At 38.6% G+C, this 26,829-nt stretch overlaps 1 protein-coding gene across 1 annotated transcript in view; it reads left to right on the top strand.

Moving 5' to 3' along the window:
- Positions 1 to 25,637, top strand: part of LOC135084446 (thyroid receptor-interacting protein 11-like) — a 70,164-nt gene extending 44,527 nt beyond the window's left edge. The window contains exons 3-10 of the mRNA XM_063979229.1: positions 9,138 to 12,317; positions 14,464 to 14,648; positions 15,264 to 15,427; positions 16,970 to 17,173; positions 19,716 to 19,857; positions 20,387 to 20,642; positions 21,544 to 21,652; positions 25,417 to 25,637. Coding sequence (XP_063835299.1) covers positions 9,138 to 12,317; positions 14,464 to 14,648; positions 15,264 to 15,427; positions 16,970 to 17,173; positions 19,716 to 19,857; positions 20,387 to 20,642; positions 21,544 to 21,652; positions 25,417 to 25,637 — 4,461 coding nt within the window. The remainder of the gene's footprint in view (positions 1 to 9,137; positions 12,318 to 14,463; positions 14,649 to 15,263; positions 15,428 to 16,969; positions 17,174 to 19,715; positions 19,858 to 20,386; positions 20,643 to 21,543; positions 21,653 to 25,416) is intronic.
- Positions 25,638 to 26,829: the final 1,192 nt, after the last annotated feature.

Genomic DNA, 26,829 nt, shown 5'->3' on the forward strand with positions numbered 1-26,829 from the left:
TTGACAGAGGTGACATCATCCATATTTAAGCGGCGAAGTTGACGCTGGCTACCCACAATTATTGCCTGGCATTTGTTGGGATTTACAGCAACCCCGTAACGACTCGACCATTTTCTGATATGTTCCAGATCGTCATTTATGTACTGTACTGCTTGATCAATTTCATCATGGTGACAATGTCGGTACAATTGAAGGTCGTCGGCGTAAAGATGGTGAGATGAGCCAATATTGTGGGTAATAGAGTTAATAAAAATAGAGAAAAGTAAAGGTGAAAGTATGCCACCCTGCGGGACACCGGTCAGAAGGTCACGCCAGTGGGAAACAGTTTTATCAATGCGTACCGCCTGTTGGCGCCCGCAGAGGTAAGAGGCGAACCAATCCATAACAACCGGTGACAAATTGTAACGGGATAGCATCGATAGGAGGACTTCATGATCAACTGTGTTGAAGGCGTTGGAAAAATCGATAAGCACCAGTAAGGTAAGTTGGCCATGCTCCATTCCCATCCTGATGTCTTCCGTTACTTTGAGTAATGCGGTGCTGGTGCTGTGACCCGGACGGAAACCGGATTGGAAAGGACTCAGAAGGTTATTGGTGAAAATGAGACTAGACAGCTGAGAATGAACAACTGCCTCCAGGGTTTTGGAAAGGAAAGGTAGTATTGATATGGGCCTAAAGTTATTTAATGTGGCAGGATTTGGAATTTTGGGAAGAGGGGTGACAAAAGCTTTGCACCAGATACGAGGAAATGTGCCAGAGGATAGGGAAAAATTTATAATGTGAGTAATGAAAGGAAGTAGGAATTCAAGGAGTATAATGATCATGGTACGGCTGATGTCATCGACGCCAACCGCTTTGGATTTTATGGAGTGGATAATTTTCCTGACCCCATCACCAGACACCGCAGAGAAAACAAATACTTCTGGAACCAAAAGAGCTGTGGAAGTTACCTCAGAGATGGTTTGTGATCTAATGAGTGGATCCAGTATGGAAGCAGAGGAAAAATGAGTATTGAGGTCATCGCCAGAGAAAGAAGAGTGGGTGAGCTTTGTAGGATTTTTACCGATACCCAGTGTTTTGAGAAACTTCCATACATCAGCTGAAGAGGCATCGATAATGTTGTCATGGATGTGACGACGTTTGGCAGATCTCACCACTTGATTGCAGCGGTTTCTAGCCGTTTTGTATTTGCTCCAGTTGATATCAGAGCGGTCACGTTTGTAGATGTGGAAGGCCCTGTCTCGACGAGTCATCGCCATACGCACACCCTTCGAGATCCATGGTGCAGGAGGACGTTTAAGTTTCACAAGCCGCAGAGGCGCGTGCACGTCGTAGAGGGTTAGTAGATTGGAGTTGAAGACGGCGACCTTGTCATCGATAGTTGTTGCAGACACAACTGGATCCCAGTCGAGTGAGGCTGCATCGCGCCTAATGGCGTCTGCATCCACCTTAGACATACTACGCATAAGCACGGTCTCTGGTTTCTGTTTGCTAGTGTGTAGCCTGTAGCTCGCGTAAACAAGATCGTGTCGTGAGAAACCTGGTGCAGGACACTGGCCATACGCAATAATACTGTCAGGTGCGGATGTGATTACAAGGTCGAGTAAGGTGTCAGGGGAATCAATATTGTGGTGGGTGGCTTGTAACGGAAGGATAGAGAGATTCAAGGAAGTGACCAATGAGGTAAGTTTGGTAGAAGAAGAGGAATTTACAAGAAGATTGGTATTGAAGTCGCCCATAATTAAGTGATGCATGTAATCCGCGGAAATCGGTTCTAAAGCAGACTCGAGCTCGGGGAGGTAGTCCACCCCAGGGGGGCAGTACACCACCCCAAGGACAGCCTTGACGCCCTTCACGTTTACTTCGATGAAAATAAACTTGCCCGTCGCACTATAGGGAGACGGTGACATACACAGCACCCTATATGGGATGTCACTACGAAGGTAGATAGCAACACCGCCACCACCTTTACCAGTGCGGTCATTCCTTATAAGAATGAAACCAGGAAGAGCGTAGGCCGCGGAGTCGAGGCAAGGTTTGAGCCAGCTCTCAGAAACGAGGACAGCATGAAGATTAGTGATGGAAAAAGAGTCGAGAAGATCAGAGTAGTGGGAAGGAATACTTTGTGCGTTTATGTGGCAAACATTGAGAAATCGCTTAGTGTTAGAGAACTTATGAGATAGAGTATCTTTGAGGGTAAGAATGTCATGAAAAGATTCATCTTCAGTTGAAAGAGAATCATGAGCAGAGTAAAATGATTCGTCATCCATATATAAATACAATACATAAAAATAAGATAAATATAATATTATATGGCACTAACTAGCGATAAATAATCAAAATATTTAAACACAGCACTTTGGCCTGCCGGCTTACAAAATTAATTAAAAAAACACATCTATTTTTAAGGTTGGAGGTACCAGACCCACACACATACACCGTGTATGGAAAAAAATAAAAACAGACAAAAAAAAAAGAAATCAAGAAAAGAAATTAACAAATATAAGCATTACGGGATCGTGTGAAACGAAACGCAATAGGTCATCATAGTTTTTACTCTGCTGTTCCAGAAACCTAAAGTAAAATAGAGAAAAAAAAAACATTAAAAAATAAATAGTACATTTCCGAACGAAGCTAAGAATGTCATAATTGACACTTTGACAGATATTGCAAGAAAGAGGTTAGAAAGAAAAATTGAGAAATTAAAAAGTTCGTGAGTGATGTAAACAGAGATGAATTTTAGAATGTGCAAAAGTGGGTAAAGGTACCTCCAAAGACAGCCAAGTGAGCACGCGCTATTGTGGGGTAATCACTTCCCGGAGATTTGCTTGGTGACCGTGCGTTTGGAGCGTTGCGTTGACGCGGTGGAACCGATCTTGTTCCTCTTCTCCGTAGTCACGGGGCTCTCTCTCGCTGGGGCTGCTGACGCTGGCTGCTTGGCACAATCCAAATCGCCCTCACTATGTATATGCCGACGTGTGCCGTCGGGCAGCTTGGCGTAAATGTTGCCATCCAACGTCCAACAGTTTGTTATGCCGAACCGCTTGCGTGCTTCTATAAAAAGCTGTTGCCTCCTACGCGTGAGGAACTCTGATAACACCGTAGGAGTCCCCTTCAAGGCAGTTTTCTTCCTCCAAACTGCAGTCTTTGTCGGATGGTCAGCGAAGCGAACCAGGATAGGTCGTGTGCGGTCTTTAGAGGCAGTTCCTAGCCTGTGACATGCTGAGAACTGAGAAGCTGTCAAGTCCCTCATCTCGAACCGATCCCTCAGTATGCCGACTATCACCGAAGAGGTCTGCTCCTTGGGGTCTTCCGGTATGCCTCCAAACAGCAGGCATTTCCTTCGGTACCTCATCTCAAGAGTGTCCGTGACCCCGGAAAGCTCACTTATTTGCTTGCGTAGTAGCAATAAGATACCGTGGACGACTTCTTTGAAGGCCTTGAATTCTTCGTGCAGCTGAACAAGCGATGATGGCTCCGCTGAAGTCCTGAGCTGCGACTCGAACTGGCTCATGCGCTGATGTAGCGATGCCTCAAGAGACGATTGGAGCTGTTGCACGTCAGATAGTGTAGCCATGACGACGATGTGATGACAGTGTGATGGAGAGCCGGTACAGGAGTGCAGTGTTGCGATGGTGTCACACCATAAAAGTTGCGACAAACGATAGAGGGTCTAAATTACCGTATTTTAGACACAGTGGCGTTATAAAAAGGTAATAATAGTGATTATTACTAATTTTAAGCGAATTTTAACTAGGAGCGTCGTGTGTACTTTTTTAACGCCTACCGCCGAAAACTTTGGCGTTCATAAGTGCCACTTGTGGTGTAAACTGAATAAATATTTTTAATTTTGATTTTTTTGAAATTGATTATGCTTGTGTTACAAGTAAGCTCGCCACAATCGTCCGCGGCGGCGGGGATCGAACCCGCGTTCCTCGGATCACGAGTCGGCTAGTCTGACCTCTTCACCGTTTGGCTATCGTGGCTTCAGACATTTCTTCGTCAATGCCTTTAACGTGGTCCACGTCAAATAGGTAGATGATCTTCTTTTCGTGTCGACAACAAACCTACACAGTGTCAGCCCAAAACTCCGCCACAAGCGTTGTTAGTAGCACTCATCAAATCCTCCTGAGTGCAGTTGCTTGAGCACTCAGGGCACGACATCAGGTGCTTCATCGACTGGGGAAAAAAACCGCACCTGCACTCCATGTTTAAGCCATCCAAGAATCCCCACCTGACCAGATTGTACTTACTACGGCCAACCTGCGTCCGAAGATGATGATGATGTACTAGTTATAGAGTTGGTCTAGTTATTTTGATTCCTGAATCAAGATGGTCACAATTATGAGGGTGACCATTTGCAAATGGGACCACCTAACATCTGTGAGACCGAGTGAGATAATGAAAGATGTCGACTAAGGTGGCTTTTACATACATTTACATTTCCAGTAAATGCCTACTTATACACCTTGATGAGACCCGGATTATAGTAATAGTTTCAAGAACTTAATGGCTATATTATTTTCCATTTTATTCAATGTTTTCTGTATTTCCAAGATTTCTATTAATTTTTCAACTAAACCCTCCAAACATTTCGTCACACCTCATGTCACAAAGCAAAAATGTAATTTTATGTTCAGTTCAAGCGGTTAACGTAAACCGTTTGACAATGGCTATTACGTAACCCAGTGGTTGCCGTGCGATGGACGAAAAGTCTAACCCAAGTCGGTCAAGGCTCTGCAGGTGGCGGTGTCATCGCGTAGGCTCTGTGACTTTCATTTGTACTGTATTTGTTGCTAACGTTAGATATAATTTGTTAATGGAAAAAGTGTAGGATGCTCCCTTACTCGATGGACCGACCGAATTCAAGACATAAGTTGCTCCACTATCTTAATCCCTGATTTCCCATTTTTAAAAAGATAATTAAAAGGGCAAACTATTATGAGAATCACAAATGAAAGTAGAAATAACCATTATCCATAGATAAGGTACATTGTCAAAGAACTAGTTAATATGTACAATCTATAAAAGCCTCCCTAGATATTAGTGGCAAAATGTGACAGATGTAATTTCGGAACTCCTTTTCTTTACGGAATTATATTGCTCCGTGCAGGGATTCGTTTTCGCAGCTATTGAATAGTGGTACTTGTCTAGGGCCCCAGTTTGTTGTTTGTATTATAACTTTAATTTCTCGATCCCCATCAAATCTCCCGGATCACCTGCTACAATATGCCTTGAACTTAAACTTCATCTATAAACAATAGTTAATGGCTAATGGGATCGGATTTCGTTCCCTTCCGCGTTCAGGCTTCGCCTGGAACCTTCCAATAGAACCGCCATTTTATGATCCATTGTGGAGGCACGCAGCGGTAGTAAGGAACGGTGTGACGTATGTTTCAATCAAGGTGGACTGAGTTCCGGTAATAAGAGGGCAGGGGGAATGTAAGATATTTATTTAAATATCGTCCTTTCTCTGGGTTGTCCGGAAGAAATTGCTTTCTAGTTACAAGGCTACCTAAATTGTGCAGTTTTGGTTTTGTATTAAAATTTATTTGATTTGTCAGTTGTTTGGTGGGCAATGAACATAATCTATCTTAAATCCATGATATACGCCCGTACTCACAAACGATTCTTGCTTAAGTGAAGCAGCAAATCAAACGCACAGAGCTCTGTGATTGGTTCCTGTGACACCCTGTGCGTCCACGCGCACTATGAGAGCTCATAGTAATGTTTGTGAATAGTTGCGACTTGCGATAGTCACTTACTAAACTAAAAAGCGACTAACTTTTAACTGTTTTCTCGCTCAAGTAGCTTTATGCTCGTTAGTCTGTCGAGTCAAACGTCAAGACCCGATAGTTTTGTCGCTGAACTACTTACTCGTATATGTGAATGTACGGAAATATATTATATTGTTATTTAAAAAAATCACTGGACAATTGGCAGAAATAAACCTCTTATTTTTTATTAGTTTAAATAAAATGCACCTAACAATTATTATGTCCAGCTCAAAATTACCTGCAATCAAGTCTAGCCCAGCTAGATACCGTTTGTCTACACCGTCCAGGGATTAAGATATCTTATCAGTGTCCTTATCTGGAATTATCATGTTCCATGACCGTTCAAACATGGTGCAATGTTGGAACTATGGAATTCACTGCGCAATGTCTGTTTTGGTACGTCTCAGCCAAAAAGCCCTTCTGTACAGCTAGCACGAAAAACTTTCGAGTTCGAATCGTTTGCGTATTCGAATCGCCATCAAAAGATTTAGTACGGAAACTACAACAGCGCCCTTCTTGTGAACGTATCGTTGAGAATCAAAATTGTCACGTTATCGTTTAATTCGAAGGTTGAGTATCGAATTTTGTCGAATACGCAAACGATTCGAAGACAAAAGTTGTTCATGCTAGAGGTACGGGTTTCGTCATTTGTAAACTTTGGATGTGTACTTTGATGATGTGATATCAACATGTATGACTCTATGATCCAAAGGTTTCAAGGTTTAAGAATATAAACTTTCTTGACTCGAGAGGTTCAGGGTTTGTTTTCCAGATGAAGCACGCGTAGTGTAAATAGTATTTGGCATCTGTTTTCGATATTTTAAGACATTAGACACTAAAATCAACCAGGTTGCTCAAAATGAAAGATTCCGTGCTGGGTAGAGTTCGTTAATTCTATTGATTTGACGGACCCCTTTTTGTTTCTGACCGTTTTAATGATAGAAGAACGATTTAAACAAGTTAATAATGTTTTTAAAATTAGTGTTATACTCGTATTATTCTTATTATTATCAGTAAAAAGATATAATCAGATCAGTGATTCTGATTTCAGAGATTGTTGACAACAAAGACTTTTTCATTTTCAAGTTCACCTTCCAAGTTCATCTTTCGTACGATAAAATGCGATTAACAATGACATACTGAAAATATCTTTCATATAAACGTAGCAATATAAGATTTTAACTTTCGCTTTCCTTTCAATTAAAATAGAGTAACACGCTTGAGTCTGCTCTGCTTGTGACCACGGCTGCAGCATAGCAGTCGAAACGTCAAGCCGTGAGTACATGTAACTCATATAAAAGATGTCGCGTTGAGACCCACCCGTGTTTCTCTATTTTAAACGTAGCAATGCCCCTAAGGAGAATTGAATCCACTACTCCAGTGAGCTCCAATGAATTCCATTTCCACCACACCTTGCTCAGGCGCACGCAAAAACGGTGCGTTATGTCACTTACCCGTACCTTCTTATCAGTCTTTCACGCGCCACTTCACAAATGGCGGCCCGACGGTTGTACAGTGCGCCTCAATAAAGTGTGTACGATTCTCCGTCGTAGTCCGTTAAGTTTAAAAATAGCCCGCGATTAAGCCGACGAACGTTTCTAAAGTTAGTTTAGTGGGCATTCAACAAATACTACATAAAAACTCTATCTAATCAAGACGTCGTCAGACTGAGAATCAGTGGCAAGTATTCGTTTTGTAAGATCTCCTAATTTTCAAATCTGTTTTTGATAAAATACATAAATTATAAAGGTTTTATAATGATTCGATTTCGGTAGTTCTTGACCAAGTTATGAGGGTTCAAAAAAACGACGAACCACTTCGAAAATAGGTAATGAATTTATTTAACACCTTTATTTTGTTAAACATCTTTTCAAACCTGACTGTACAAACCGGATCGGTGTCTTCAGGTGTAGATAGGTATCCTTTTTAAATGCAAATTGGCAGGTGACTGTACACCTATTTGCGTGAAAAACTAATAATTTCAGTTTAATGTGAACTTTTGGCAGATACGTACATTAATTTGATTTCATTGTGTTTTAAAATGAGTCTATTGTACGGCTTTTCGTGAACATTGAACATTTCTGGGTATGTTAGCTCCAAATATCTAGCTGTAGTTTTCTGAAAACCTTCTGCCCTATTATTAAACATGACTCATTGATATGGAGTGGTTTTCCTTTTAGATTTTTCTGCTTATCTTTTTCTTTGTTTTTTTTTTGTATCTTCACCGGCATACTTAATATGTTTTGCGCTTTCTTTTAATTCGTATTGTGGTATGCAATTTCATTTAGAGAAATGTCCTTATTTAACTTACCAATTTGCAAATGGAGGATTTTAGTGTAAACTCCCCACGCCTAAACGGGTTGGGGAGACCCAATACGAGGGGTGTTCAAAAAATAATGAAAATGAGATATTTCTAGCCATCACAAAGATCTGAAAAAGGATACTGGTAGGTAACTTAATTCTTCACTTGAAAGTCTTGAAACTTGTAAAAAAAAATAAAGAAGTTCACCATTGCGTTTAACAATTACATTTGTTTGTTCTGGTCGTGTTCAGGTGAATGTAATTATTAAACGCAATGGTGAACCTTAATGATGTTTTATCTGTTTCTAGTGAAGAATTAAGGTACCTCCCCAATTATTATTTTTTCAGATTTCTGTGATGGCTAGAAATATCCCATTCTCATTACTTTTTGAACAACCCTAGTATTATAATATAACCTACTTTAAATGCATATTACCCTAACACCAACTTCAATGACTACACCAGCATGCAATACTGAGTCAGTATTGCCATAAAAACTCGAGTAGATAACATATCGTGTATTTGAACAAACGACTGTACCTCACTAAATCTAATACCGATCCTAAATCTTTGCTTTAGAGTTTAAAATTGAACTGAATTTGGTTTACTTTTATAGCTCACGAGAAAGCGGTTAATACGTGAGCAATAAACGGTTAAATGATCGAGTCCTGGTGTCAGTTTAAAACTTGTAACATAGGATTTTATTGCGTCCTTTGGTGAACATTGCAACTCTACAAATATTAAAGAAAAGACGCTACAGTTTAAAATTTAAAAGCTACTGCTTGTATTGAGGGACTTATCCAACAGAAAAAATATTGCGGTTAGTGTAGTAAAAAACATAGTCGCTTACGATTAAACGTGATTGTCCATTAAGGAACATTAAAAGCACTTGGTTTCACTATTAACCATGTATAATTAACCATGGCCCTGGCATGTCAGTCGACGTGTCGTAAGAGAAAAATTATTAGAATAGTTTACGCAAAAACCATTCCCTTTGTGATAAAATAAGTTTAATATAATTTTTAAATGGTACTAACGTTTACTTTTCTTTCTTTACAGAAGTTCTCCCGAAAAAATGGGGTCAAAGAAGACGAGTCCAGTTGGTACTGGGATCCCCCGCCTCAAACGAAACCCCTTGACCATGAACTCGAAAACCAATACCAAGTACAAATACAAACGCTACAAAATGAATTATCCACCATGAGAGAGAGAGATACCTTCGACCATAAACCTGAAGAGGAGGAGTTGCACAGGCTCAGGGAGGAAAACAAAAACCTCACGACGAACCTAGAAGACTTAGACAGCCAACATCAAATGGCAATGGAAAGGCTTCTGTCGCTAAAGAAAGAGCTGCAAAAAAACTTCGAAGTGCTGAAACAAGAACACGAAGATTTGAAAAGCTCCAACGATGAGTATGCTCTTGAACTCAAAACTTTGCTACTAAAATTGGGCGAAAGGGATAAAGAAATCGAGAGTTTAAAAACTGTGAAATCAGATTTCGACACGCTTCACCATAAATATCAAAATTTAGAAAAGATACACAGTCTGTTGAGGGAAAACGCTGAAAAATTCCAAGAAGAAAATCAAGATTTACACGAAGAGGTGTTCAAATTACAAGAACAAGTCACGAAATTGGAACACGATGTAGAAATAGCAACAAAGAATACTGAACTTTCTAATATGGTGCCAAGAGAACGTTATGATGAGCTGATGAAGGAACTGAATGATTTGAGAAGTAGGCGGAACTCAAATCAGATACATTTAGATGAAATTAATATTGACGATAACGCCAAAAGTGTCATAGAGAATTTGAAACGGGAAATTAGTGAGTTAAAACACAAATTAGCTCATAGACATGAAAGTCAAGATAATTCAGATAATAAAACTATTAAGCCTGAAAGAATCATTCAGCTGTACAACAAGTATGTTAACTTCGAACTTCCTGTCGATTTGGTCGGGGAAATACCCGCGCCTGGCGATAATGTAGTCATGTATAAATTAGAAAGCGTGTTCAAGACAGTCCATTCATTTAAAAAAGATATCGACACTTTGGAACATAAACTCTCGGAGAAAAATCTAAATATCAGTCATTTACAAACACAAGTAGATGATCTCGCCACAGAAAACGATTATCTCCACGGCGACGTCAAACATTTTGAAAGAGAGTTTATCGAAGCGAAAAAGAACAATGATTTTCTGTTAACTGAAATAGCAGTTTTAAAAAACACCTCCAAATTAGAACCCATAAGTGAAACGCACGAAGATAACTATGCAAAATTGGAAACAGAATTAGCTGATTGTAATAAAATGAATAAAACATTTGAATCCGAAATTAAACGGATAGAAAATGAACTAAATGAAGTAATGACTGAGAAAGTGGTGCTACAGGAAAGTTTGAGTGATTTAAGAAATAAGTATACAACAATGTTAAATGAATTAGACATGTGTAGGACTCGAGGTAAAGAAGTGGAAGAGCTAGAACATAATGCAAATGTGGAGCAAAAAAAACAACTGGAGGAAACTACAGATGAAGTGGATGAGCTCAAAAAACGTTTGAGTGCAGTCAACGCTAAAAATGTGGAATTGGCAATAGACTTTCATATTATAGAGAATGACAAAGTGCTACTTACAAAAGAAGTTGATGAACTAAGAAATGCTTTAAAAGAAAAATCTAATGAGCATAAAGAATTGGAAGTTATGAAAGTAACTTTAGATCATAAATTAGAAGATCTTGAAAATAAACTTGATGAGGTCATTAAACATAAAAATGAGATTGAAGATGATAAAATTAAGTTAGAGGAACAGGTTAAAATCCTGGAAAAAGAAATAGAAATGTTCAATCAGACGACTACAAAAGAGGTCTTAGATAAACTTGAACTGGAAAAAAACAAAACAAGTACTCTCCAACATGAGAATTCAATGTTACTGGAATCGGTTGAGCAACGGAAATCTGAATTGAATAATTTAAGACGCCACCAGGTAAAGTTAGAATCTGAAAATGAGTCATTAAAAAATATCAATCGGTCTAATACCTCGAGTGCTGTTTTACTCCAACAAACACTTGAAGAGTTAAAAGCTAAGACTGTCCAAGAAGAAGTCCTAAATAATGAAATTTTGGCACTAAAAGAAGAAAACAAGAATCTTACTGAGAGAAAACTTCAAATAGAAGCCGAGCTGTCGTCGACTGATTCCAAAATAGTGCGTTTAGAAGAAGAATTCGATAAGTTAATTGCAGATCTAAATGAGAAAGATACTCTAATAGATAACCTAAACGCCACTGTTGGGGCTAACAATGTAACGTTGCAGAATTTAAACCAAAACGTTGTAGATCTTGAAAATAGTGTCGCCATCAAAAATGGAGAGATTGAACATCTTAATGCAGCACTGAATACTACTCAACAAAATCTCAACGAGGCCAATAAATTGGCTGCAAACGCCTCAGAAGAGCTAAAGAAATTGCAGAGCGAAAAAGAAGAAATATCCAAACAGATATACTCGCTACACGACGAAATTGCGACCAAAAATTCTCAAATATCAAACCTAACATCCCGTTTAGAAGAGCTAGAGAAAAACGGAACTGATTATAACCAACTATTAGTAACAAAAGACAAAGAAATTAAGGAGCTAAATCAGTCAATAGTCGAAGCTGCCGACAAATTGAAAGTCACAGAAAACGTCAGCCTTCAGAATGACGAATACGCAAGATTAGTTCAAGAGAAAGAAACAATAGAAAAAGAGGTCTCCGAACTAAGGAATTCTGTTGTCACGAAAGACAATGAAATCCGAGAGCTGAATGGTAAGTGTGAACAGTTGGAAAAGGTATGCGTGGAGTACAAGACGGCCATAGATAATGCTACGACTGAAAGGACGGAGTTGATCAACTTATTGAATTTGAAACACAATGAAAGTATGCAGTATCACGGTGAAATACAAAGATTGAATCACGTGATATTGGAGCATACAAACGAATTCAAAAGGGTCATCGAAGAGAAAGATCGGATGTTGCAGAATAATTCTGAATGTTGTTCTGACTGTGAGAGGCTGAGAATTACGATGAAAGAAAAGGATGAGATTATAATGAATTTGACTCACAACCCAAGCGACCAAGAGGGGCTCAGAACTGAGTTGCTAAATGCGAGCGAGTCGATTAAAGTCTTGACTGAGAAGTGTGACAATCTGGACAAGAGCTTAGCGATACAATTGGAGACGGTCAAGAGACTGACAGCAGAAAACGTACAGGTAATATTATAATATAATTTAAAAAATCAAAATGTAGCAAAGATTTTAATCATCAGCTATATCAATTTGTATCTTGATACAGTTTACTATTTCGAATTGTTGAACCTGACCAATACATAAAAAGATTCAATATTTGTTTAGCTGCTCATACATAACGTGTTACTGAAAAGATAATTTATAACATAATTATTTATTTCTATTCATATACCTTATTCAGCACATCATGTACAATACTGTGGTATCGCAGCTCTTATAAGAGCGAGTATATGCTAAAATATACTTAAGATCGTCACCAAAGTTTCATTTGCAAATAATAAACATTATTGACAAATTGATTAGTACTGTGTATTATACAGAAACTTCTTTACTATAGTCTATCCAATATAGCTTGATTAGAATGACAGCTGCCATCAAAAGTAACGACATAACTTTGTAGTAGCGATCAATGAGAGCTAAATATTGGCGGACAAGAAATAATTCACGTCTGACCTACAAACAATATTTTCGACGACAGTGCTTCCAATAAAAATGTTAATTTCGTGTAAATGCAGCGTTAAATTACACCAATAAGTAGTAATTCGAAATTATAAAAATCAAGCTAGAGTATTAACGACGTCTCTACAAGGTTATCTCGAGTTACAAAAATGTTAGTGTTGGGACATATCGACAAATGTCATATTAAATTAAAACTAATTGTTTAACATATTTAACAAATATTTTTTGTAACTAATTTTTTAACATATTTAAGTCAAGTTATACGTTTTTCTAAATGTTCACTATCAAAAACCAAAAAACATTTCATTTTTAAATAATCAAACATCGAAAATCAATCACCGGTAATTTTTTGGGTATTCATAGCACCATTGCTCTAGAAGAGATGCCCACCGCCCTCTAGCGAGAGGAAAAAACCACTGAAGAACACTGATGATAATGACTACGACCAGGCCTGGCTCACTCCGCGCGGTACATCCGATAATTACCTACAGCGAAGCGCCCCGCCGGCGGGTATTATATCGGTCGAGTGTCACGCGCGCGCCCGTCAGGACCCTGGCGTGCGTTGCAGTACGTACCTAATTCTATGATCGAAGTATTATTTAAAAATGGACATAAAACGAAAGAAATATTGTGCGGCGTTCGGGTATTTAAATTCGAAAAGAAATCTACCGGATTTATCTTTTTTTTCGCTTCCCAGAGATGCTGAAAGGTATGTTATCCATGTAGGTAATCAATAATTCTTAGGATAGTATAGGAACCTTTGATTAATAAAGCCAATAATTAATCTAAGATAGGAACCTAACCTACCATGACTATCTACTGCTCAGAATGCGTTCGTTCGTTTCAGCCAAATGACTTCCACACCTGGACAAAGGCCTCTCCCAAGGTTTTCCATAATGAATGCGTATGAGTCATGAATGCTACATACGTACCTCATTACATATAAGAAGATTAATTATTTTTTCACTAGACAGCAACCCTAACAGCGTAAGAAGAGTTCAGAGGCACGCGATAGAAAGAGACAAAACTTGTAGGTGAATAAAATTGTAGGTACGTAGTGCTGTGCGAGCTGAATTCCACTTTATCGCGTCGCAGCAAGACTCGCATTTATTTAAATCGTCTTGCGGAGTAATCCTTCTGTACCTGTACTATTACTTATTCTGTGCTACGACGTAGGTTGTACACCCTTGACATGAATTTTAAATTTTACTGTCTTTAAATTTAAATCATAATTGTCATTTTTATGAATAAAGATATGAAGAAAAATTGGGTGCATTTTTTTATATCATTTTTTCGAAAACTTATCGATACATCTATGTGAACCGTACGAAACATACCCAGCACTAGTCACATTCGTTTGACAGCCGTCATTCTAATCAAGCTATATTGGATAGACTATAGGCTCGCAGCAGTCATTGAGTGATTCATTACATATACACCCGTATTCACAAACAATGCTTGCTTAAGTGAAGCAGCAAATCTAACGCGCAGCGTTGAATAGAGCTCTGTGATTGGTTCGTGTGTCACCCTGTGCATCCACGCGCACTGTGAGACAGTAATGTTTGTGAATACGGGCGTAAGTGATTACTATAAGTACGGTTTCTAAATAACTGTAAAAATGTATTTTAATATCACACTTCTGCATTTCCAGTTGTCAGAACAAGAGCAGAACTCGTCGAGGGAGCTGGAACGACTGCGACACCACCTGGTGGAGACTGAAGAGAGTTACACACAAGAGCTGATGACGGCTGAGCAGAAGCTGACCGAGTGTCAGACACGGCTGCACCAGATTGAGGAGAGGGCCAAGCAGAATACCACTGTTTATACTAGCAACAGGTCAGTAGAGAATAGCAGGTCAATAGTCAAAAATGGTTGATGGAGGTACTTTTCATGTGCTATCAAAACGCTGTTTCTCTATGGAGTTGGTATGGAAATACACACGTTTGTATCAAAAGTGCAGCTTCATAAATAAAACACTCATTAATTTTTCAAAAAATTCGTTCGTTCGTTTCAGCCGAAAGACGTCCACTGCTGGACAAAGGCCTCCCCCAAGAAAAAAATTACTTACACTAAAATATAGATGACCTACACTGAACCGTCCCAGCTATGACACTGTCAGGAGGGAGCTACTATCAATACTGGAATGTTAGTTCCGATTATTGCCACATTGGAAAACCATAGAATTATGACTTTTGCTAGAGGGCGCTACTATCGATACCGGGTTGTTAGGACGTTTCAAAAACTATACGTGCATGCGATGCTACTCTGATGTTGACTTCTGAATCGCCATCTGTCATTCGTAACCTAACAATTTGACAGTGCTCCATTGACCATTGATCAGACCACAGATCATGGGAAAAGAAGCGAGGAATTGTGTAATGTCTACTCTTAGTCTTCTATGAGAAAACATTATAAATCCTAACAATAATCCTTCCATCTCTTATTTTCCAGCATTCGCGCAAACCAAGAAGTGGAAACGCTCAGAACCCAGATCAAGTTGTTAGAGAAGCAACGCGAAGAAGTCCAGGCGAGGTTGAGCGAAGCTGAAGACGCACGTAGCAGAAGCGAGGTGGCCTTGACCAATCTTCAGGTGGTCTTGGAGCAGTTCCAATTAGGTGAGCAGTGTTATTAGAACCGCCTCTGTGGACTACCACTTGCTTCAGACGCAGAGGTCCCGGGCTCGATTCCCAGTGGGGGCAGATTTTTCTGTTCGGTTTGATTGGTGGTAGGGCTTGTTCTAAGTCCGCCTGGCTAGCTACCACTATTTTACCTAAGTCATAACAACATAGTTAACAGCATTATTGGGTTCCGGCAGTTAGAGGTAAGATAGCCAGTTCTTCCGTGGTTGAGGATTCCGGGTGAAGCTCGCTTCCACCTTCGGTCTGATCGTCACTTACCATCAGGTGAGATACAGGCCAAGAGCTTCCTCGTTGTGGATAAAAAAAGATTAAAAAAAAACATCATCATCATCTGGTCATTTAGTCTCCACTGCAAGAGGGCCTTTCTAATTTAAAAGTGGCAAAAGGGAGAATTTTTTCTAATACTATATTCCCAACCCTGACGGGACTATTCCCACCTTGAGCTTGCATTTTTGGGAAAAAGACAAGAAACGTCGAATTAGGAATAATGATAAGCAGTAAACAGTCCTAGTTTTTTACTAGCCTGTCCTTTACACCCTGTATAATAAGATGCATATTACGTAGAATGCTGTTGTTTACTTACACCGAAGGTCGGCAGTTACAGAAGTTATATGCAATGGTTATTTTTGTGTCGTACATAAAGCTATGTGCAGACGAATGTACTGCAGATGCAGCTATAGGCAGCCTACTCTAAATTACTTTATTCATTTGTTTCTTAACTTAATCACATTAACTTTTGTGCCGTGTAAAGCCCGGTCTCTAAGCACGTAGAATTTTGTCCAATGACCCCAAGGTAGCCATCCTTATCGCTCGCGCGTAATTATGTTGCTGTTGCGCTCACACACTCACTGCGGGCGCCCGTCGCACAGTCGCGACAGCAATATAATTACGCGCGAGCGATAAAGATGGGTAGCTTGGGGTCATTGGACAAAATTCTACGTGCTCAGAGACCAGACTATAGTTCAGAATAGGACTATTCCCACTCTTCCCGTAATGTCTTCTCTTTTCTGCCTCTGGTAAGAAAATTAGAGAGGTTCGTGTTCTTGCCATGGAAAGAAAATGACCTAATGACGATGAAGATTGTACAGTATCAAAAAATATAAATCATGTAACTACGTTAAAAATAGTTTATTCATACCCTAAGTGCATCTAAGAGCAGTAATTTTCGTTTATGTAATCGTGTCCCGCCTTCTGTTGTACTTCAGCGCATCTGAATGTCATCTTTGCAGCGTAACTGCGATGTTTCTGAGAAAAATATGTCTACAGGCTGGCTACGTTTTTAGTAAATGGTCAAACTTAAGAGGAAGGGAACAACAAAAAAAATATTTACATAACATTTTATTCATTTTGCCGAATGTTACTTGTTTTGAACAAATAAATAGAGGGAGAGAGAACAGTTTCTTCTATACCACTTCTGATTCATAAAACTAGCACTTAAAGGCACATTTTAAATGCAGTAAACTCAAAATGTCAAGGTCAAAACTTTTTTATAACTCTACCTTGTTTTTTTTTTTTCAGACAAAGAGAGAGACATACATGCAGCTACCGAAAAGATCAGAAACAAAATGGAAGACCTAAAGCGAGAAAATCACGGTCTTCAGGACGAAATAGCCAGGCTCAATTCTAGGCTAGAAGAAGCTTTGGCAGGCCTTCAAGCCGCTTCCAGGCTTGGAGACCAGGTGGAGACTAAGACAGCTCAGATCAATGATTTGAAAGAGCAAGGTAAGAATTTGGAAGGTGAGAATGTAGTTATGTAAGCTAGTGATATGATTTTGTTTGTAGATTGGTGATACTATGTGACATTTTGTAGGTTTAGTTAGTTTAGTAATAAGAATGAAAGTGTATTTTTAGTAGTAGTTGAAACCGTTTGTTTATTGAATCTCTTTTTTTTATAGTTATTTTTTGAGGAATTTTATTTCCATCACCAGACAGATTCTTTCAATTTCTAAACTGTTTATGTATGTTCTTTGTAAATTAATCGAAACTTTGATTGTATACCCCGTAGTATCATTTTGTTTTGTGTTTCACACAATAATTCACACGAATATGACCATTTGTAACTTACACTTCACTTGCCATGTCGTAAGACTTTTGGCTAATGTTGCCAGCATTCACTAGCGGTGCATTGACTAAATATCAGCTGGTAATTCTGGGCTATAAGTCGTGCCCAGGCTACCAGTTGGTATACAGTTGGGCCCCGAACAGCCACATTCAATATCGACACATACCCTCAATTTGACACGTAAGTTTGAGTTATCTAGATGATGTTGTGTTCTGTCAAAAGATTTTAGTTCGCTTTTTTTAATTGTGTCGATTAGCATGTTGTATTTTGAGTGTTTTTATGTTTCGCGAATTCAGATGTAGTTTAAAAAACATTATCAACTTGAAGCTATGACAAACCAAGATTTTAATTGTCATGGGAAATGTTACGTTTAGCATTTCATTCATTTTTTCATTAAGAATTGAAATTAGTATCATCACAGATGATATTTATGTCTGTCAAAACAAGCATTGTTACGTATGCTGTTAACTCATAAATCGTGCATCATTGTTGTCCCGAAATCTGGATTTGAAGACAAGCTTCTGCCTGCTTCGGTCTAATCTCATTTGGTAACTGTGAGGCTTTATCACGGCGCGGCCGCTGGCTGTCAAACTGACAGCTGTCACGCTGACAGCCAGCTAAGTCGCGTTCAACTCAGATTACCATATGGGGTTTGATCGAGGTGTGTGGCTTCACATCGTGACGTCCTGTTTTATATCACCATTACCGCTTATTTATTAGTGAATGTTTTTTTTTTATAGAAATCTTTTGCGTTTGTGCTAAGAATGCGAAAGGTTTGCTATGTATTGAGTTTTGTTTTTCATCTTGCACAAGCTATTATAAATGTCTTATAGCACTTTATTGTTTTTATGTTTGCTATGTTGTTTGTTTTTATTGCATTGAAAATAATTAACTTATTGCCTGGTATTAAGGCCATTATTTACTGTAACAATCATTTCTTCAGAAATTCTACTTCGTAAAAATAATGTCAGTTTTCAATGCAATGAAATTTTTACCAATTATGTTTTTGATTTTCCTTTTTATTTAGTAGAAGAAGTATACACTAGAAGATTCGCCGAGTAAGCCGCATTGCTTCTGAGTATTACTTCAGGTACTGGTAGAATTGAAAAATGGGGAATGTCAATCGCCTACACTTTATCTCTTTTTAATAGTAAAATTTACTTATCTTTTGACTTCCCAATCTAATTACTTGCAAGATTTTTACTCCACAAAGTATGTCCTGAATCTGGGATATGAGCAATTTGAAATCCATGTTAGATATGACCAAAGACTATTGCCAAATCGAAATTGAATCAAAATACCTAGAAATATTCAAGTACATAGTAAGTTTCTGATGAAATAAAACAAAAAGGCATGGTTTCATGGAAAATTTTATGAGCCCAAGTAACCTAATAAATTATTTGAGGTATTGTTTTAATTTTCTCAAACCATATCTATTCTACATGGATGACATTCTCGTATTGTTGTTGGATCTTGCTAAGCCTGTTTTAAAATCATGTTGGCTAGTCAAAAGTGACTTTTATGAATTATTAATAATCATTATAGACTAGTATGTAATAAGCAAAGTGTGAGCGGTTGGTTGTTCCTTTCCCAGTGGCTGAATAATACTTTGAAGTCGTGCGTGCGTTTGCATCGAGCTTCGTTCGTTGAATGTTGTGTGTATGGTAAGATTGTACCGTAGATTTAGTAATTTATGCATTTTACTGAAGCTGTATGCGCTTGAAATGTTATAATTTAATTGTTATGTTACTTTGGGTCATTTTAAAATTGACTGCAATATTCTCTCCACTGACTACTCAAAAATAATAACCAATTTAGTCTATGTTTTGCGCTTCATTAAATACAGTACTAAGATGTATTAGATACAACAGTATAAATAATATCCTTGGAAAAACCAGCGATAGAATCCAAACTAATTTCTTACAAATCAAAGAAAAGCGTTCGGCATTAAGATTTAAATTCAATAAAGCAGTCAATTTCAAACTGACTTTATAATTGTGTCTCATGTTTTATGTGACATTTTACTAGAGAAACACAGAGGCATTTGATTTGATGATATTGTTTTGAAATGGGCTTTGCCCATAACCATTATTGTTAATTAATCTCTTTCTTTTTTCTTAAAGATTGTAATATTATTTCTCAATTACTTTGATGCATATTTTCTAGTTTCAAAAACTATATCTTGCTATTTCTATAACGCAGTGAGAACCCTCCAGACTTCAGTAGCGGCGGCCGAGGAGAGGTACTACAACGCAATATCGAACCAGCAGGACAAGGTCGACAAGAACCTGGTGAAGAACCTTATCATCAACTATGTGATGACTACCAACAGCAGCAATAACAAGTACGTTCTATTTTATTTATATTTAAACTAGCTTTCCGCCCGCGGCTTCGGCCGCGTGGAATTTTGTCTGTCACAGAAAAACTTTACTCGACTTGGTGGGTCGCACGCGTCCCTGTTTCAAAAACCGGGTTCTCAGATTGTAAAGGATATATCAAATTGTATCAAAAATATACCACAGCGTCATCATAATTTCAGCCACAGGACGCTCACTGCTGAACATAGGTTCCCTCCACCAATGATTTCCACATCGCCCGGTTGGTAGCGGCCAGCATCCAGCTACCATTTTTATTCTTTTTTTTTAACCATTACTAAAGCGTAATGTATATAAAAGCACCTTGAATTTTTGGGTTTTTGGACAGCCAAATTGAAGCCTAAAGGGCTGTGACTTATTATTACTTAGATATAACATCGAAGAAGATAAACATATTCGACTCTCTCTCACTTTGACTCTTCTTTCCATGTCTTACGCTGCCAGAATAGTTACAGATAGAACCATACCTGAATGCTCTTTTTCATCTTTCATCTACAGAACCCAAGTCCTCCGGATCCTCTCAACAGTGCTAGACTTCAACCAGCAAGAGTGTGAGAAGCTAGGTCTAGTCAAGGCCGTCAACGCGACCGACAGTTTAGCAGCGGAGTTCGTCAAGTTCTTACAAAACGAGTCCAGGCCAAGAGCAGCCTTGCCTAATATGATGGGCATAGCACAGTCCAGCAGTAGAAGCACCACGCCTACTTCTAGAAGAAGTTCTACGCTTGGTAAGTATTTAAAAAGCTTGCAGAAGTTTGTAGAGTTTTTTTAGAATGAATCCAGGCTGAAAGCTGCCTTGCCTAATATGATGGGCATAGCACAATCCAGCAGTAGAAGCACCACGCCTACTTCTAGAAGGAGCTCGACTCTTGGTAAGTATTTAAAAAGCTTACAGAAGTTAGTAGAGTTTTTCTAGAATGAATCCAGGCCAAGAGCTGCCTTGCCTAACATAATGGGCATAGCACAGTCCAGCAGTCGAAGCACCACGCCTACTTCTAGAAGGAGCTCGACTCTTGGTAAGTATTTAAAAAGCTTGCAGAAGTTTGTCGAGTTTTTCTAGAATGAATCCAGGTTGAAAGCTACTTTACCTAATATGATAGGGCTAGCACAGTCCAGCAGTAGAAGCACCACGCCTACTTCTAGAAGAAGCTCTACGCTTGGTGAGTATCTGACAGCCTTACAGAAGTTGGTCAAGCAAGTTACTCCAGAATAAATCTAGGCCAAGAGCTGCTTTACCAAATATGACAATCCAGCAGTAGAAACACCACGCCTACTTCTAGAAGGAGCTCAACTCTTGGTAAGTATTTAAAAAGCTTGCAGAAGTATGTCGAGTTTTTCTAGAATGAATCCAGGCCAAGAGCAGCCTTGCCTAACATGATGGGCATAGCACAGTCCAGCAGTAGAAGCACCACGCCTACTTCTAGAAGAAGCTCTACGCTTGGTGAGTATCTAACAAACTTGCAGAAGTTCGTCAAGATTCTCTAGAACGAGTCTAGCTAGACCAAGAGCTGCTTTACCAAATATGACAGTCCAGCAGTAGAAACCCCACGCCTACTTCTAGAAGGAGCTTGACTCTTGGTTAGTATCTGACAGCCTTGCAGAAGTTCGTCAAGTTTTTCTAGAACAATTCCTGACACTGCCTTGTCCAAACATTCAAGTATCTCCAGAACGAGTCCAGGCCAAGAGCTGCCTTGCCTAACATGATGGGCATAGCACAGTCCAGCAGTAGAAGCACCACGCCTACTTCTAGAAGAAGTTCTACGCTTGGTGAGTATCTGACAGCCTTACAGAAGTTGGTCAAGCAAGTTACTCCAGAATAAATCCAGGCCAAGAGCTGCTTTACCAAATATGACAGTCCAGCAGTAGAAACACCACGCCTACTTCTAGAAGAAGTTCTACGCTTGGTGAGTATCTGACAGCCTTACAGAAGTTGGTCAAGCAAGTTACTCCAGAATAAATCCAGGCCAAGAGCTGCTTTACCAAATATGACAGTCCAGCAGTAGAAACACCACGCCTACTTCTAGAAGGAGCTCAACTCTTAAATACTTAATTTAAGAAGCTTGCAGAAGTTTGTCGAGTTTTTCTAGAATGAATCCAGGCCAAGAGCAGCGTTGCCTAATATGATGGGCATAGCACAGTCCAGCAGTAGAAGCACCATGCCTACTTCTAGAAGAAGCTCTACGCTTGGTGAGTATCTAACAGACTTGCAGAAGTTCATCAAGATTCTCTAGAACGAGTCTAGCTAGACCAAGAGCTGCTTTACCAAATATGACAGTCCAGCAGTAGAAACACCACGCCTACTTCTAGAAGGAGCTCAACTCTTGGTAAGTATTTAAAAAGCTTGCAGAAGTTAGTAGAGTTTTTCTAGAATGAATCCAGGTTGAAAGCTACTTTACCTAATAAGATAGGGCTAGCACAGTCCAGTAGTAGAAGCACCACGCCTACTTCTAGAAGAAGCTCTACGCTTGGTTAGTATCTGACAGCCTTACAGAAGTTGGTCAAGCAAGTTACTCCAGAATAAATCTAGGCCAAGAGCTGCCTTGCCTAATATGATAGGCGTAGCACAGTCCAGCAGTAGAAGCACCACGCCTACTTCTAGAAGAAGCTCCACGCTTGGTGAGTACTTGATAGTCTTTAGCAACGAGTCACGAAGTGTTTATTTAGCAATCAGGTCAAAGTATCCATGATCAAAGAGCCATGTATGAACAAGTTTATTGATCTCTACACATTTTGTATTGATGCGATCTGACAATGCGGACTCCAGTAACGCATCTCTTCAGTCTGCCCGCGACCATGACTCGTGCAATCGATTAGAAACGTCGGGAGGGTAAATATCTGTTTACCATTATAAAAGTGTTTTTGTTGCAAAATCCCGTGACAGTGATAATTTTACGAGTAAAGAACTCAAACTGACAGGTGCGGGATCTAGTATGGCAAATCCTTAAAGGTTCGGACAAACCAACGCGTGCAGCGATGGCGATGGCGATGGCGACCACTGCGCGTGCAAAAGTTGTTTCACACTGCCGCGACCGCGATGGCGATCACTGCGCGTGCAGGTTGTCACTGTCACCACAACTGTCACGCATATTGTCAATCACGCCTATTCGGCAAAATGGAAACTGAATTAAATGATTTGTTTGGAGCTTTTGATGCAATTGAGACAGTGGAAACACTTTTTCACTCAAGTTTATTCAGGCGGCCATATATTATAGAATGAGACAGGATTACATGCGGTATAGGTAGTAGGTATTGGTTACTCATAACCAAGCTATATTTCTGGCTTCGTTTGTAGTCCCTAGAGCCCTAACAATACCTTTTAATTAGATTTAAAGAAAGGTTTGATAGGAAGGAGGACTGCACTAAGGCTTTCTTGGCCTCAGTGGGGGAAATGAAACACAACGCGGATGGTTGATATCTGGTTTATTACTGTTATGCTATTGCTATATACAAGATTTACATAATGTACACAATTCAATGTGTCCAGTCCAATGTGCCGTCGGTGTAGAGTGCCTGCGGTGCACGTTCGTTCAGGGTTCATGGGCCAGTCGGCTAGCATGTTGTAGGTCGCGGTCGATGCTGACGTGCTCGTACAGTATCCTTGTGGGCAAGTAAGATTATAACCAATTCATCTTTTTCCTTGAGGGAAAAAATTTGCCCCCATTACCTTTTACCATTGTCGTTCTTATCGTTAAATCGCACAAAACTACACAGAACTCAACACAACATCTATCAAAATCAATTTCTTCTTCTTCTTCTTCTTTTATTGATGGCGATGAACTTGTGCTTTTTCGCCACTGTTCCGCCAATGTCACGTGCGCAGCTTTTACACAGTGATAGAATCAAATAAAATAAAAAAAAAATAAAAATTTTTTTTTGAAGATGTCGTGAGTGTATATGTTGCCGAGGCCATTTTGAACAAAATTTGTAATAATTAATAAACGATCAAAATAATTATTTTCGTCTTTAAATTCAAGAAATCCACATTGAAAAACGATTGGGAAAAGGTTTTTACATTGCATAAGATAAATATTTTTTACCTGTAGGTGTTCAACGTGCTATTCAAACATAAAGGGGCTATAAACACAAATTTCGCAAATCAGTCCGAGTAGAGTCAATGCACTAATTTAAGGAATTTGTGAAGTTGTTGTTATTGTTTAAACAAGATTAGTATACCGTTTGAATGAGGATAGACTAGAGAAGTTTTGGTAAAATTCTAAGATCGCTATCTCTTTAAAAAAAAAAAATATACCCATGTAAACTTAAATGTTCAGTCCATTTTTAACTTTTCGGAAAACTTCAAAGCTGAATTAAAAAAAACTAGATGATATTTGCCAGTAAATTTAGATTTGATGCAACCCTACATTTATGCACGTCAAAACAAAATATTTACTTTAGGGCTGCGCCTAGTAGTTTTTTTTAAATCGAAATTAAATGATGCGATTTGGGTATTTTGGTGAAATTACTAAAAAAATTAATTTAAAAGTAGCCGCCTGGCATGGAACGTGTTATGGGGGCTGAAAATATAGGAAATGACCCATTCTATCCGCCAAATCATTTTGGCACACGATGCGCCAAACACCCTGTATATATATATAAAAAAAAAAAAAAAAATGACACGGGGGTTCATTTTCATTTTTGGTGCAAGTCATCTTGACATTTACTTTTTTTAAGGCAAAGGAATTACATTATGCACCTAAACCACAGAGTACATAATAGTCCAAATATCTTTTTTGTCTTTAATAATAACCCAAAAATACAAAAAGACATCAGTTTTGATCAACTAGGTGTTTCTAGTGGCACTAAATTAATGACTGAGACGTTTGATGACTTTAATTAGGTTTTTATTTATGGCATACTTAGAATTGCTCTAGGGCCTTTGAGAAAGCTGCAGACATGTACATTCTCAATTATTTTGTTCTGCAGATAATATCCCAATTTTATTTATGAAGTTGAAGAAGCAGGTTCTCGAGAAAACTAGAATAATTTGTTTAGTACATAAAAATAAATTCTGATATTGATACTTTATTCTAAAACCTTTTTTATTATTCAAGTAGGTCAGACTAGAAGTGGTATGTTATGAATAATTCATTTTTAATTGTGTAAAAACTTTTTAACAGATCCTACTTACTATTTATTACATCGATTTTAAAAAACAGAAACGTCGCAGTGACAAATGTCGCGATGATCGCTGATCGCTGCGTGCAGACGCTGCATAGATCGCCGCGACCAATGACAGGACGCGTTGATGTGAACTCATCGCTACAAATTCATACACGCTGTCTGGTCGCCATCGCCATCGTCATCGTGCACGCCGGCTGCACGCGTTGGTCTGGTCTAACCTTAAGAGTTGAATCTTTAACTCATTTTTAAAAACTTGAAAATATCTATTTCCCAGTTACCTTAGTCACCCAGAAAGTGAGAGGTCGTGGATTCCATTCCCACCTGAGGCAATCTCAGTTTTTAAAGTCGCACATTATTATGGACTACAAACACGCACTACTGCAATTTTTACACGCCCTTTATCTTTTCAGGCCCAAACCCCACCCCACAAGAGTTAGGCCACAAACGGAACCCTTCAACTGGCTCCAACAACCTCCTCTTCCAAAACATCGACGCCATAGAGACCAGCTCTACCTTGTCTGTGGACTCCGACCATAGAGACCCGAGAGTCGTGACGCAAATGGACACTGGAGTTAACCAGACCAGAAACACAGAGGGCGCTATTTTGAAACACGTTTTGAAGGATATGTGATATCTTTAAAATACAAGATTCTGAAATATAACTCAACCCAGAAGTTTATTTTTTCAAGACAAGTGAAGAGCTATTTACAGGGCAGGTATTTACCACCCTAAACTGCATTATTTTATACTTAGGCCCAGTTTTTTGATTCGTAGTTAAAATAACCAATGGTCAAATTTGACAGATGTCAAATGACAAGTGGTTAAATATCAGAAAAAAATGTTTTTCGAACAATGGTTAGCGTGACTTTTAGTACATTTTTTAACCATTCGTTTACATTTTGTTAATATTTAACCATTAGTAGCAAAATTTAACAATTAGTTATTTTAACTATGAATCAAAAAACTGGGTCTAGCATCAGTTGTGATTGCGGTCTAATACCTGCCTCTAAATATTAAAAAAAATAAGGGGAGAAAGAGACATGCAGCTTTGCCTCAAAGATTTATGATGATTGAATCTTTATCAATTTGGCGCGAAAAGTGAATAATGACAGCTGTCATTTGTCAGATGATAGTGACAAATCATAAAATTAACTTGATGATTGTCTATGGTTAGTTCAGGCATTTTTTCTAACATTTTATCATGCAAAAATTATAACAATATTCGTTCTTTAAATACATTACTTGTTTTAATATTAGATTGCGTCATCTTCTTAGAGCCAAACTAAGTTTCGATAGTGAAAACCAATCGGAATGTTAGCAAAAATTATGCTTGATAAATACTGGTGCGTACGTAAGTTATTAGGTAAATAAAATATTTAGATTAAATATTAATCGATTTGTGGTCTTTATATCACTATCCACTAAAAATATCCAGTAAAATATGTCACAGACTTAATTACCTACTTCATTGTCAGAAAACAAAATGAAGGACATGTTTGATTTTAAATTTTTCGTCTGGAACATACTATTCAGTGTCAAACATGCAATCAGACTACATTTTCATGTCAAACTGACGAAGGGAAACGCCCATTTTGACAGTTTGACATCTGACTATACAAATAACCGAGTGTCATTTAATTAGTGACTTGTATTATTCCTGACCGGGTATTATAATAATTATTAATAGAAATACCGAAATAATTCACCGAATAATAATACTGGCCATTTTTTTGTGATCATTACTTTTTATTTCAATTTAAAATATGAGAATGCTTGAAAATTTTTCACTTTATTATACCTACTTACATTTCCTTTTCTCATAA

This window comes from Ostrinia nubilalis, chromosome 26, assembly GCF_963855985.1.
Source record: "Ostrinia nubilalis chromosome 26, ilOstNubi1.1, whole genome shotgun sequence".
In the NCBI taxonomy this organism is placed as follows: Eukaryota; Metazoa; Arthropoda; class Insecta; order Lepidoptera; family Crambidae; genus Ostrinia; species Ostrinia nubilalis.